Source organism: Nycticebus coucang, chromosome 3 (genome assembly GCF_027406575.1).
Source record: "Nycticebus coucang isolate mNycCou1 chromosome 3, mNycCou1.pri, whole genome shotgun sequence".
NCBI classification, from domain to species: domain Eukaryota; kingdom Metazoa; phylum Chordata; class Mammalia; order Primates; family Lorisidae; genus Nycticebus; species Nycticebus coucang.
In genome coordinates this window covers 71,915,669-71,929,271 of record NC_069782.1, presented here as the reverse complement: position 1 = coordinate 71,929,271, position 13,603 = coordinate 71,915,669, and the positions used below count along the sequence as shown (strand labels likewise).

The window sequence follows — 13,603 nt, the reverse complement described above, 5'->3', positions numbered from 1 at the left end:
ATCTGGAACACCCCAGAGCGGAGAGGCCTCAAAGCCTCCGACCACACAGTACCCAGGGTCTGTGGCCAGGATAGGGACTGTGTCTTTTCTGGAGGTCAGGGGCTGATAGTAAGATCTCACTTCTGCCACCATATCCGTCCATGGCTAGTGGGGTAGTGTCCAGTCAGTTCTAGATAGATGCTGTCTCCAGGGCATTCCAGAAACCAGTGTCTGAGACCTGGCCCTGAGCACCCACTTTGAGTCCCTCAGCCCTAAAATATCCTACAAGTGCATGACAGAAATGCTAGGTGGTGTTAATCATGTTTCCTCACTTAAGGGGGATACTGGGCCACCTCCTGGAAGGGCCCCAGTCTGGGCAAGATAGAGCAGGACAGAGATATCCCCAGCCCTTTGGGGTCAAGGACAGGGTGGAGAATGGGGAGGGGACTGAGGGGTGTCCAGAGTGGCCGGGGGAATGACAGAGGGAGTGAAAGCATGGGTTTGAGCTTCCTGAGAGCTTCCACAGACCTTCCTCAGTGGGGTGGTGCATGGGGAAAGGGAATGGGAGGAACAGGAAGTCCTGAGCGGATGGCAGGGATTGATGGCTTCAGGGTCATAGTCCAGGCAGTATGTTTAGAAGGGGTGGGTCCAGGTGAAGAGGTCAGGAACCACACCTCTGAGGAACAGGAGCTCCCCCTAGAGGCCACATGTCCTGAGGCCCTCCTGTGCCTCGCCCCTGCTCAGCCACTTGCTCTGTTGCTGGCGCACATTTGTAAGAAGGTACCTGGCCACACACCTGTGCAGAGCCAGCAGCAGGCCCGCCCAGTGGAGGAATGGCGGGCCCCCAGCTGCCTCGGTTTCTGCTTCTGGCTCTGGTGCTGCTATTGAAAATTGACGGGAATTCCTTTACTACCACTGACACCTCTACAGGTAAGAATAGGTAAAAGGCCTCAAGCCGTAGGGTGGGGATGGGGGTGGGGGGCGCACTCACACTCCTGACTTCTGGGCCCCTCTGGAGAAGGTTGTCTTTCCCCCCCAGAAACAAATGGAGAAGTTATGAGAACAGATGGAGCAACCTCTGTGCCTAAGCCCTGGGGCTGCTGGTTCCAAGAACTGGCCGGAGAATGCCTCACACTCAGTTTGAGTCTCTCCTGTCTGTCTCTCCTAGCACAATCACGCAAGTGAGGACTGCAGGGCCACGTGGGGCCAGGGAACAAGGCCTCATTTCTTGGTTACCAAGGGTCCATGGCTCCCATGAGAGAGTTCTGTCTTGGTGTCTGATTTAATTCCCTCCTACTACCCTATAAAACAATCCCAGGATGGAGAAGAGGTGAGCTTCTTGCATCCCCCTCCCCCAACTAAGACATCACTCTGTCTGACCCATGCCCCAACCCCAAACTTGTAATATCAGACACAGCAGATGCTTCTGTGGTTGGCATGCTTATCGCAAGTAACAGTTTCAATCAGAAGACACCATATTGGCCAGACTTGCTGGCTCATGCCAGTAATCCTAGCACTCTAGGAGGCCAAGGCGGGTGGATTGCCTGAGGTCGTGAGTTTGAGACCAGCCTGAACTAGAGCAAGACCTCATCTCTAAAACATAGCCCGGAGTTGTGGCGGGTGCTTGTAGTCCCAGCTACTTGGGAGGCTGAGGCAAGGGGATTGCTTAAGCCCAAGAGTTTGAGGTTGCTGTGAGCTGTGATGCTACAGCACTCTACCGAGGGAGACAAAGTGAGACTCTGTTTCAAAAAAAAAAAAGACACTGTATTTATCCCCAGCTCATAGCTCAAGAAACTGAAGCTCAGTGCAGCCTGGGCAAGACCCAGACTAGAAGCAGTAAACTTGGCTCACACGCCTCCTAGAATAGGAATCTCTGGGAAAAGCAAACACCTGGCATGATACCTAGAAATAGCCTGGCTTTACTTCTGGTCAACTTTCTAATTTCTGAGTGCCCGCTCTGTGCCAGGCTTGTGTCTTACACCTTCTCTTTCAAAGCCCACTAGTTTTCCTCAGTTCACTTTATTTTTTATTATTTTTTTAATTTTTGAGACAGAGTCTCACATTGTCACCCTCGGTAGAGTGCTGTGGCATCATAGTTCACAGCAACCTCAAGCTCCTGGGCTCAAGAGATTCTCTTGCCTCAGCCTCTTGAGTAGCTGGGACTACAGGTGCCTGCCCTGCTGTTTTTTAGAGATGGAGTCTCACTCTTATTCAGGCTGGTGTTGAACTCTTGAGCTCAGATGATTCACCCACCTCACCTCCCAGAGTACTAGGATTACAGGGGTGAACCACTGAGCCCGGCCTTCCTCAGTTCACTTTAAAAACTCAGCTCCCCAGAGTTTTGGCTTGATTTGGAGACCACTATGGCCTCTGAGTCATCTTCATTTCAGCAGAAACCTCTTACATCCTGGATTCCTCTTCAAACAATGGTGGGAGGTAGTACAGGGTAGCTGACTTTTTAGTTCTTGACTCCTTGGACGTCCTTGAGGGACTTTCTGCCCACCTGCCTACTTCTGTCTCCTGAGACCAGACCCTGTACCACTCTGAGCCTCATTTCCTCATCTGTAAGATAGGGATGAATTCAGGCCAGTGCTCCATACCTCTTTTAGACTCATTTGTCTTCCCACAGGGCCTGGGAGACTGAACAGAGGGTTGAGGTGGGGGGGGGCAAGAGGACCTAAACCCCTCCCAGGGCCAATGCTGAGTGTTATTTCTGCTATGTAGCATAGGGCAAGGAGGAAGTGTGCAAAGTTCTGCCTGGGGCAGAGTGACCAGGGTGTGGCAGGGAGCAGTTGATAAATGAAGTTGCAAGCACCTAAAGTGCCAGTCACCTGGAACTGGGCAGAAAGTAATTGTGGGAGGTGGATCATGAATTATTTACCCACCCCTCAGCCTGGACACTGGTCTCCATGCCTGGGCTGGGGTGGAACGCAGGGAGTGGTTGTACCAAGGCGGCAGGGGTCTCTGTCTAGAGAAGACATGATCTGCCGACTGTTCTCAGCATTTATGTCCCTGTGTCTGCAATTAAAGCTCTGAGGTTAGCCTTGTGGACCTTCTAGGTACCTTGGGAAGATCAGGTGACTCTCTCTGAGCTCAGGGGTGTATCTGTGCAACTGGGCATCTCTGTGCACCCCCTATGAACCTGAGTGATGAAGGGCCACTGGCACCAACTTCCCATGATCTCCATTTTTACAAAAGGGAAAACTGAGTCCCAGAAGGTTGAAAAGAGTTGCTCAGCATGCTAGCCGGGTTGCAGTCATTGCCTCTATCTATAAGGCTTCTAGAGCCCTGAGGCAAGAAGGCCTGGGAGCACCAACCTGGACTTGAACTTGGTTTTGAGACTTCAGACAAGGAGCTTGATCTTGAGAGGAACCCTCAATTTCCCACTGAGCACTTATATGGGGTCCTAAATACTTCTGGTCTGCCTATAAACTGGACATTTATTATTTGTGTGAATAGAGAAAGAGGTATTCAGAGTGGATTTGGGTAGGGATAGGGCAGTGCTTGATCATCAGCTCCCTGAACCCTTGATGATATTTTTCTTTCCAGCTGTTACAACCTGGGAGGGCAAGGTAGTACTCTCAGCTACCAGCCCTCTGATCTCTCTCCCTCCAGCCACAGCACCCCCGGCTCCCTCAGCTCAGTAGGAATTTCCAACACCTTCTCCAACACAATGAGTTTGGAGAGAGACTCCATAACCCATCTCAGCCCCACAAGTTCATCAGGAACCCTCATGGTTCAGCTCACTCCCAGCTCCACAGATTCAGCAATGGCCTCCACCTCCCCACAACCACAGATAGCCATCTACCTCAGATATGGCTCATCCATTTTCCACACTTTCCATTCCACTGACTCCAGTTTCAGTGAGTCTTGTCAGTGAGGGCCAAGGACACAGAAGTCTGAGACATCTGCCAGGGCCCAGAGCCTTTTAAATTCATTCTCAAGACGTCGCACTCATTTCCATTTCCAGTTACTGCTGTTACTTTTTTAAAGCACATTTTTACCCCTTTGCTTTTGAACACATTTATCTATAAAGAATTCATTTAGTTCACTGTGTTTTCTTCACTATTGTTGGGCATTCTCTGGAATTCTCTCAACTGAAAAAAATCTAACCTAGACCTCTGTTTCCAAATATAGCAACACATGTGAAATTTGATGCTTTGTGAAGATGGTGTATATTTTGTCACCTTAAAGAAAGGTTTGTTGGCTCGGCGCCTGTGGCTCAAGCGGCTAAGGCACCAGCCACATACACCTGAGCTGGTGGGTTTGAATCCAGCCCCGGCCCACCAAACAACAATGACGGCTGCAACCAAAAAATAGCCAGGCGTTGTGGCGGGCGCCTGTAGTCCCAGCTACTTGGGAGGCAGAGACAGGAGAATCGCTTGAGCCCAGGAGTTGGAGGTTGCTGTGAGCTGTGATGCTATGGCACTCTACCCAGGGCGACAGCTTGAGGCTCTGTCTCAAAAAAAAAAACAAAAAAAAAAACCCAAAGGTTTGTCATTATATTTCATACTTATACTCTTCTTTTAACATTTTGGAGACAACTTACTCTTTTTTTTTTCTTCTTGAGGCACATTCTCACTCTGTTGCTCAGGCTGGAGTGCTGTGTCAGCCTACCTCAAACTCTTGGCCTCAAGCAATCCTTCTGCCTCAGCCTCCCAGGTAGCTGGGACTACAAGTACCCACCATGGTGCCTGGCAATTTTTTTCTATTTTTAATAGAGATGGGGTCTCACTCTTGCTCTTCTTTGAACATTTTGGAGACAATTTACTTTTTTTTTTTTCTTGAGGCACATTCTCACTCTGTCACTCTGTTGCTCAGGCTGGAGTGCATCTTCCCCCAACTCAGGAAAGGAGTCCTCTTCTGTGTCCTTGGCCCCCACTGACATGACCTCGGAGGACTCTTCCGTGTCCTTGGCCCCCACTGACATGACCTCGGAGGACTCTTTCGTGTCCTTGGCCCCCACTGACATGACCTCGGAGGCCTCTTCCATGTCCTTGGCCCCCACTGACATGACCTCGGAGGACTCTTCTGTGTCCTTGGCCCCCACTGACATGACCTCGGAGGACTCTTCCGTGTCCTTGGCCCCCACTGACAAGACCTCGGAGGACTCTTCCGTGTCGTTGGCCCCCACTGACAAGACCTCGGAGGACTCTTTCGTGTCGTTGGCCCCCACTGACAAGACCTTGGAGGCCTCTTCCGTGTCATTGGCCCCCACTGACAAGATCCTGGAAGCCTCTTCCATGTCTTTGGTGCCCACTGTCAAGACTTCTGAGCCTCCTGGCCCAGGTGAGTATTAAGAAGTTTGAACTTGGGCGGCGCCTGTGGCTCAGTGAGTAGGGCACCGGCCCCATATGCCGAAGGTGGCGGGTTCAAACCCAGCCCCGGCCAAACTGCAACAGAAAAATAGCTGGGCGTTGTGGCGCGCGCCTGTAGTCCCAGCTGCTCGGGAGGCTGAGGCAAGAGAATCGTGTAAGCCCAAGAGTTAGAGGTTGCTGTGAGCCGTGTGACGCCACGGCACTCTACCAAGGGCGGTACAGTGAGATTCTGTCTCTACAAAAAAAAAAAAAAGAAGAAGTTTGAACTTGGGCGGCGCCTGTGGCTCAGTCGGTAAGGCGCCGGCCCCATATACCGAGGGTGGCGGGTTCAAACCCGGCCCCCGCCAAACTGCAACCAGAAAATAGCTGAGCGTTGTGGCGGACGCCTGTAGTCCCAGCTGCTCGGGAGGCTGAGGCAAGAGAATCGCTTAAGCCCAGGAGTTGGAGGTTGCTGTGAGCTGCATGAGGCCACGGCACTCTACAGAGGGCCATAAAGTGAGACTCTTGTCTCTACAAAAAAAAAAAAAAAAAAAGAAGTTTGAACTTTTTCTGGGAGGTGCCTGGGGTACCAGAATGCAGTTTTCATACTGACCACCAGGGGGAGACACGGACCTAGGAATGTGCTGAGAAGGCCTTCCCTTCCCCTCCCTCATAGTCAGCCTTTCCAGCCTTCATTCTACCATATTGGGCGGAGGGGATGGGGGAGTCTTGCTCCACCCAGGCTGGAGTGAACTGGCGTGATTATAGCTCACTGTGGTCTCGAACTCCTGGACTCAAGAGATCCTCCTTCCTCAGACCGCCCAGTAGCAGGGAATACAGGCATACACCGCCATATTCAGCTCTATATACATTTATTAAGTACCCAGTATGTATCAGGTCCTGGGAACAAAGCCATGTGCAAGAGACACAATAGTACCTGTTCCAGTGGTGAGACAGATTTTAAATTACATATTTGTTTATAAAATAACAGAGTAGGACAAGTGGTTGGGTTATATGCAAGTGCTTTGAAAATTTTAAGAGTGGTCAGTAAAGGTCTCAATTTGTGGTGGCTCATGCCTATAATCCCAGCACTCTGGGAGGTTGAGGTGGGCAGATTGACTCAGCTCAGGAATTTGAGACCAACCTGAGCAAAAGCAAGACTCCATCTCTAAAAAAAAAAAAATAGGGCGTTGTGGTGAATGCTTATAGTCTCAGTTACTTGGGAGGCTGAGGCAAGAGGATCACTTGAGCCCAAGAGTTTTAAGATGCTGTGAGCTATGTGTCCCAAGGCCACAGAGTGAGACTCTGTCTCAAAATATAAATAAATAAATAAATAAAGGTTTCAGTTTGAAATGGGTGAGGGAAGGCCAGGCTTGGTGGCTTACACCTGTAATCCTAGCACTCTGGGAAACCAAGGCAGGAAGATCAGTTGAGCTCAGGAGTTCGAGATCCCCCTGAGCAAGAGCACGACCCCATGTCTACTAAAAGTAGAAAAAAAAATTGCCGGGCCCCATTGTGGGTGCTTGTAGTCCCAGCTACCTGGGAGGCTGAGCAGGAGGATTGCCTGAGGCCAAGAGTTTGAGGTTGCTGTCAGGTAGGCTGACCACGACATTCCAGCCTGAGCAACAGAGTGAGAATGTGCCTCAAGAAAAAAAAAAAAGAGTAAGTTGTCTCCAAAATTTTAAAAGAAGAGTATAAGTATGAAATGTAATGACAAACTTTTGTTTAAGGTGACAAAATATACACCATCTTTACAAAGCATCAAATTTCACGTGTTGCTATATTTGGAAGCAGAGGTCTAGGTTAGATTTTTTTTTTCACTTGAGAGAACTCTGGAGAATGCCCAACAATGGTGAAGTTCACAGTGAAATAAATGTACTCTTTATAGATAAATGTATTCAAAAGCAAAGGAGTAAAAATGTGCCTTAAAAAGGTAACAGCAGTAACTGGAAATGGAAATGAGCGCAACTTCTTGTGAATGAATTTAAAAGGCTCTGGGCCCTGGCAGATGTCTCAGACGTGGGGGGTTGACTTGAGGCTCCTTTCTCTAACTCTAGGTGACATTGTGGTCCCTGAGTTACACAGGAACCCAGGTGTAGTGGTGATCGTGTGTTTGTTGGTGTCTATTTTACTCATCGGGTCGGTGATCATGGCTGTGAGGTGCTGCCATCAGAGAAAGCCTGAGTTTCAGAAGCTAGAAGAGGTGTCCATGGTGAGGTGGGGACTGGGCTGGGGGCTCAACCCTGGGCTCAGGGCAGGGTAGGGGAGGCTTCTTTCCCATGCAGGGCAAGTCCCTGCAGCAGAAACTATGGTGCCTGATTGCCTCCTTGTATGTTTTCCTGCTCCAGGGATCCGTGAGTGCAAGATCATCCTTTGCCCACCCATCACCCAATGGAGTGAACCCACCATGAGGGGCTGACAGAGATGGAGGCTTGAATGGGGCTAGAGCCCCTGGCGGGGGGAAGAGCCTGAGGAAATAAAATTTCTAGTATTCATTCAAGGCCTCCTGAGTCATACATTTGTGTGGCAAACATTAATTAAACACCTTTTATATGCCAGGCCCTGTGCTGGTATCACAGTGGGGACTGTCTCTGTTCTCATGGGGCCTAAAATCTCAATGGGGAAACAAACAAGAATCAAGGGATCAAATTAGACCATTTCAGATGGCACTGAGGGCCACAGAGTTATTGACTGACAGTGCAGCCAGACCACAGGGGCCTGGTGCATCTAGGTTTGCTGTGAGGTCAGGGGTGCCTCTCTAAAGATGTGATATTTAAGCCCAAACCTGAAAAATGGTAAGGAGCCACTCTGAGGAAAGCCAGGAGGGTGTCCTAGAAAGTGGGCACAGCAAGTACAAAGGCTCTGTGGTAGGAAAAACTGGGAGGTGTTTGAAAAACAACAAGGTGGGGGCCAGGCGTGGTGGCTTACACCTGTAATCCTAGCACTCGTGGAGGCCAAGGCAGGTGGATTGCCTGAGCTCACAGGTTCAAGACCAGCCTGAGCAAGAGTGAGACCCCACAGGGCCTGTAGTGCCAGCTACTCTGGAGGCTGAGGCACAAGAATCAAGAATCACTTGAGCCCAAGAGTTTGGGGTTGCTGTGAGCTGTGACACCACAGCACTCTACTGAGGGTGACAAAGTGAGACTCTGTCTCAAAACAAAACAAACACACAAAAAAAGGGACCAGGCATGGTGGCTCTCTCCTGCAATCCCAGCACTTTGGCAGGCCAAGGCAGGAGGGTCACCTGAGCTCAGGAGTTTGAAGTTACCGTGAGCTATGATCATTGGAGCCACTACACTCCAGTCAGAGTGACAGATTGAGACACTGTCTCCAAAACAAATAGCAAAAGGAAACAAGAGGGAGGTGAGCTGGTAAGGAATTGAGGGCCTGGCTTAGGCTGTGGGAAGGAGTGCTGGTTTTATCCCACAGGTGGTGTGCTCCATGAAGGAATTTCCAGTTAGTGGGTACCAGAGCCTGGTTGACCTTCTTTCAGGTCTTTGGGCAGATAGATCAGCTCCATGGAGCAGGGGAGAAGGTTTTCCAGGAGGCAGGCACAGCCTGTGCAAAGGCTAGAGGCAGACCATCATCAGATGCATGCAAGAAATGGGGAGTCATCATCTCAGATCTGTGTCTGAGTCTCAGACCCTGGGTCTGAGTCAGGGTCCCCCACTCTCTCCATCTGCTGTATATAGGGCACATCTAGGATTGAGGACCTTCACTGGGTCAGTGGGATACTGCCCACCTCACCTCCAGGATTGTCCAGGCTTCTCTAGTCTCTGCCACATGCCTTGGCCTACTTGGATGGAGTCCCCAAGCCATCTCCTGACTGCAGCCTGGGGCCACCCCCATGAGGGCTAGCTTTATCTACCTGTGAAACGGACAGTCAGAGAAGCCGTGGGTTCAAGGTCATCCAGCACTTTAGGGCAAAAGTCTGCTCAAGGTGGAGTTACACTTTGATGATCTTTTTTTTTTTTAATTAAATCATAGCTGTGTACATTGATATAATCATGGGGCATCATTTACTAGCTTCACAGACTGTTTACCAAGTTTCACATATACCCTTGTAAGATGCACTGCTGGTGTAATCCCACCAATCTCCAGGGTGTTTTTTTGTTTGTTTGGTTTTTTGTTTTTTTTGGCCGGGGCTGGGTTTGAACCCACCACCTCCGGCATATGGGACCAACGCCCTACTCCTTGAGCCACAGGCGCCGCCCAATCCCACCAATCTCCTTCCCTCTACCCACCTCCCCCCTCCCTCCCCTCCCTTTCCCCCTTCCCCCTATTCTTAGGTTGTAACTGGGTTATAGCTTCCATATGAAAACCCTAAATTAGTTTCATAGTAGGGCTGAGTACATTGGGTACTTACTTTGATGATCTTTGAATGGGAGAGGGAATGGCGGGGTCTCCTGGGCAGGCAGCAGTGTTTGTGAAACATTAACTTGCAGCAGTGCTGGAGGCAACAGGGCCACAGGAGCCCCTTCTCCTTGGCCACATGGGACGCTTCTCCTCCTCCCACCCACGCACCCCACCTCAGCCACTCTCCTGGGGGGGGTCCCAGTTCTGACTGCAGCTCTAGTCCCCCACAGTTTGTAGATTGGGGGGAGTATCTGATCAGAGAAGGTCACTGATCTGCTTGAGGTAGCTTAGCATACTGGGCAGCATTTCTGGAGCCCTCCTTGACCCCCCCATAAGGTCCACATCACATGGGCTCAGCTGGTAAAACTCCCCATTCCTCCCCCAGAGGTGCGCCTGCCTGTCTCTGTCTCTCTTTCAATCTGCCTCTGTCTCTCTCTCTTTCCTGTTCCCTTTCTCTTTCGGGCTCCCTGCTTTTCCATCTCTCTCCCTGTCAGATGCAAACACATGAGCAATTAAACTTAACTCCTGCTCCCTCCCACCCCACCCTTCTCTTCCCGCTTCTTTCCTCTGTCCTCCACCCATCCCCCACAATGGTCACACTCCTGGCCACTTTCTCTCACCCTCACACCCTCTGTCCAGTCCCCAATTTCTGCTTGCCACTCCCTGGCTGTGTCCCAAGCCTGGTACTCAGACATTTAAGGGGCTCCTCTTGGGCAGGTCCTGTCCTCCCCTCCCTCACTCCCTGGGAGGTCACAGGACACAGGCAGGACTCTGCTTCCACAGAACCTCAGGCCTGTCTGGGGCCTCACAAAGTGAGAGTGAGTTTCAGGGGGTCTCAGGCAGGGGGCTAGGGTCTTACTGTCCCCCTGAAACCATCAGATCTTCTCTGGGAGCTTCAAGGCTTCCTGATAGGGTCCAGGACCAGAGGACTCCTTCCTAAGAGTTCTGATGCCCCAGGCTGCTGAACATGGCAGGGCATGAGGAGAGAACTTTGGCCTCAAAAAGTGAATATGGGCCCCAGAGCACTGTCCCAGCGTTGGGGCCCCCTCAGAGGTCCCGGTGGTTGTCTCCCACTGGTTTATGTCCTTGGTCTCCAGGTGGGTGTCTCCCACTGGTTTATGTCCTTGGTCTCCAGGTTGGGTGTAGAGTATGGGAGTGACCCCCTGTCTACAGGGTGTCCCACAGGGGTGTGGTGGGAGCCTAGGGGTCTGATGACCATGTCTCCAGGTCCAGAGACACCTGCGGCATGAGATGAAGCAGAACAGCACTCTCCTTCCTGCTGAGCGAGGTGAATGGGGGTGGGGTGGGGGTTGGCACAGGAAGCAGGCCATGGCCGAGGGGTTCTAGTTAGTATCCTCCTATTCAGAAATACCCAGAGCTTAGCCGGGCGTTGTGGCGGGCGCCTGTAGTCCCAGCTACTCGGGAGACTGAGGCAAGAGAATCGCTTAAGCCCAGGAGTTGGAGGTTGCTGTGAGCTGTGTGAGGCCACGGCACTCTACCGAGGGCCATAAGGTGAGACTCTGTCTCTACAAAAAAAAAAAAAAAAGAAATACCCAGAGCTGCCTGGGGACCAGCTTATGGGAGGAACTGAGAAGCAGAGAGTCTACCAGGGAGTTGAAGACTTGATTCAGGGGTCTAGCGCACAGCTCCGGCCACTGCTGTCAGGAGCTGGTGATCCCTTGACCCTGGACACAAGGTTTTAACTGCTCAAGGCCAAGGAGAACTGCCTCTCCCCAGCCAGTGGTAGGGAGGGTGTGAGGCCAAACCTTCAGAACACAGCAAATGCCCTCATTCTGGGAAACTAAGGCAAGAGAAACACCCAGTGTGGACTGGATTTGAATCCTGATCTAGTCACTGACACCTGAATGATGGCTGGTACCTCTCTGGGACTCAAGAGTTTGTGTGTGCTTTTTTTAAAAAAGGGCTATTCCTTCATATATAAATACTGTAGTAAAAAAAGAAAGGAAGGAAGGAGAAGAAAGAGAAGGAAGTAAGGAAGGGAGGGAGGGAGAGAGAAAGAAAGAGAGAGAGAGAGAAAGATGGGCTAAATTGCACGGAAGGAGGAATCTCAAGGTGAGCTGATGTGTGCCCTTGCAGGGGACAGGGCAGGTGAGGGATTCCACATGTATTAACTCATTTATCCACACTCTAGCCATCTGCAGAAGGAGGAGAAAAAGGATATCCTCAGTTTATAGATTAGGAAATTGAGGCACAGAAAAGCTGGCCGTCCCCCAAAGAGAGAGGCCAAGCAGCGTTTCAGCCTGGACCTCATCTGTGGTCTGAATTCCTGATATTGAGCTGAGAGTCCCAGTGGTCCCATTGTTCACAGCTGGCTCTCTTCTCCTCGTTTCTCCTCTCTAAAGTGGTGATCTCTTGGTACCCTTCCCTACATTCAGTTCATGGTATCAGTCATCCCACCCATGAATCCATGGGGGGCACTTACTGCATGCTGGCCCCTGTGCTGGGTATGGGGAACACAGACACAAAATGACACGTCCTGCTGGCCCAAGACTCAGTGGTGGAGAGAAAGATGTTAAACCAGGAAAAAAGGTAAAATGGGTGAATGTTCATGAGACTTCCTGGGCTGGGCAGGAAGGGCTGCTCTGGAGAGGTAATGTTTTAGCTTAAGGATGAAAAAAAAAGCCATTGCAAAGAGCTGGAGGAAGGATGTTTCCAGCAGCAGGCACAGCATGTACGAAGGCCCTGAGGCAGATTTAAGGAGCCACTAAGAGGGTGGTGGGGCTGGAGGAGGGTGAGTGAGGGAAGATAGAGAGAGGTGACAGGTCAGTGGGAAGTGGGGAGAGCACATTGGACCTTAGGGACTGTGGTGAGGAATGTGGATTTTAACCTAAGGGTGCTAGGAGCTATGGGATGATTGGGAACAGGCAAGGAATATGTTTCACATTTGTCTTAGAAGGCAGGATTTGTGACAGCAGCCTGGGCCAGCACACTATGGGGTCTTAGTGACAATGGACAACTTGAAAAGAAGCTCTCAGCCTCCCACTGGGCCCTTCCCCATCCAGGGCCTCCAATCAGGCCTGCTATCCCCCTCTGCAGTCTCTCAGTGAGGACAGCAATAAATCTGGAGTGTCAGATTGATGAATGCTGTCCCTCAGAGGCCAGGAGAACCTACCTAGTCCCCCATCCTTAGCCCTGCACCCCCAACCTATACCTCTGGGAGCAGCCCCATCCTTACCCGAGCCCACTCCCTCTGGGAGAGGGGCAACCAGGCTGGGCCCCAGAAGTCAGTGCTCTTGGAAGCACCCCTTTATTTGACTCACTGGCAGGTGCTGTTGACCACCCCACCACCACCACCATGTGCCTGTTTGGTCTTTTTTACTTCAATCCAGCCATGCCCATGATCCCAGACCCAAACATCCAGCTGCATCCACTGGCTCCCTCTGGGAGTCATGTCATGATCAAATCAAATTGGAACCCACCCAAGGCTTGGTGCTTCCCCTCAGTTTTCCTTGTCCAGGTAATGGTGGCCCCAACCTACAAAGGTAACTGTGTGACTACTAGGACTACTAGCTTTCTGGGAAACTAGTCAAGCACAGTAATCACTATTTACCCTTGAATTCTCTCTTCCTTGCATTCCATGGTTGTGATTAATCTCAGTCTCCAAAATATGTCCCAAATCCACCCATGGGCCCCATCCTGGTCCATGACTTGCCCTGATGTTGCCCAAGGTTCTGCCCCACTGTGGACAGTTGCCTCTCCCTGAGACAACCACAGGAGACTTCTTATGATCACAAAGCAAATTGCATTACTTAAAACCTCTCAACATCCTCCCAGAACCAAATCTCAGCTCCTCACCTCATCCCTGAGGTAACTCACCTCCCTGCACCCTGACCTCCCCACTGTTCCTTAAACCCACCTTAGGGCCTTTGCACGGCCTGCTCCTGTTATCTGGTATGCTGTTCCTTCAGCTCTCTCTTGGACAGCTCCTTCTCCTTTATCAGGTGTCAGAT

At 51.0% G+C, this 13,603-nt stretch overlaps 1 protein-coding gene across 2 annotated transcripts; it reads left to right on the top strand.

The window, feature by feature from the left end:
• The first annotated feature begins 708 nt into the window (after window positions 1–708).
• Window positions 709–7,771, top strand: LOC128580484 (melanoma-associated antigen E1). Of its 2 annotated transcripts, none has more exons than XM_053582360.1 (4): window positions 709–909; window positions 4,801–5,268; window positions 7,334–7,488; window positions 7,625–7,771. In XM_053582360.1, the coding sequence occupies exons 1-4, from the start codon at window positions 813–815 to the stop codon at window positions 7,685–7,687; spliced, it is 783 nt and encodes a 260-aa protein (XP_053438335.1). In that variant the 5' UTR covers window positions 709–812; the 3' UTR covers window positions 7,688–7,771. The 2 variants fall into 2 exon arrangements, with proteins under 2 accessions (XP_053438335.1, XP_053438336.1); XM_053582361.1 differs by having other exon boundaries at window positions 7,334–7,493.
• Window positions 7,772–13,603: the final 5,832 nt, after the last annotated feature.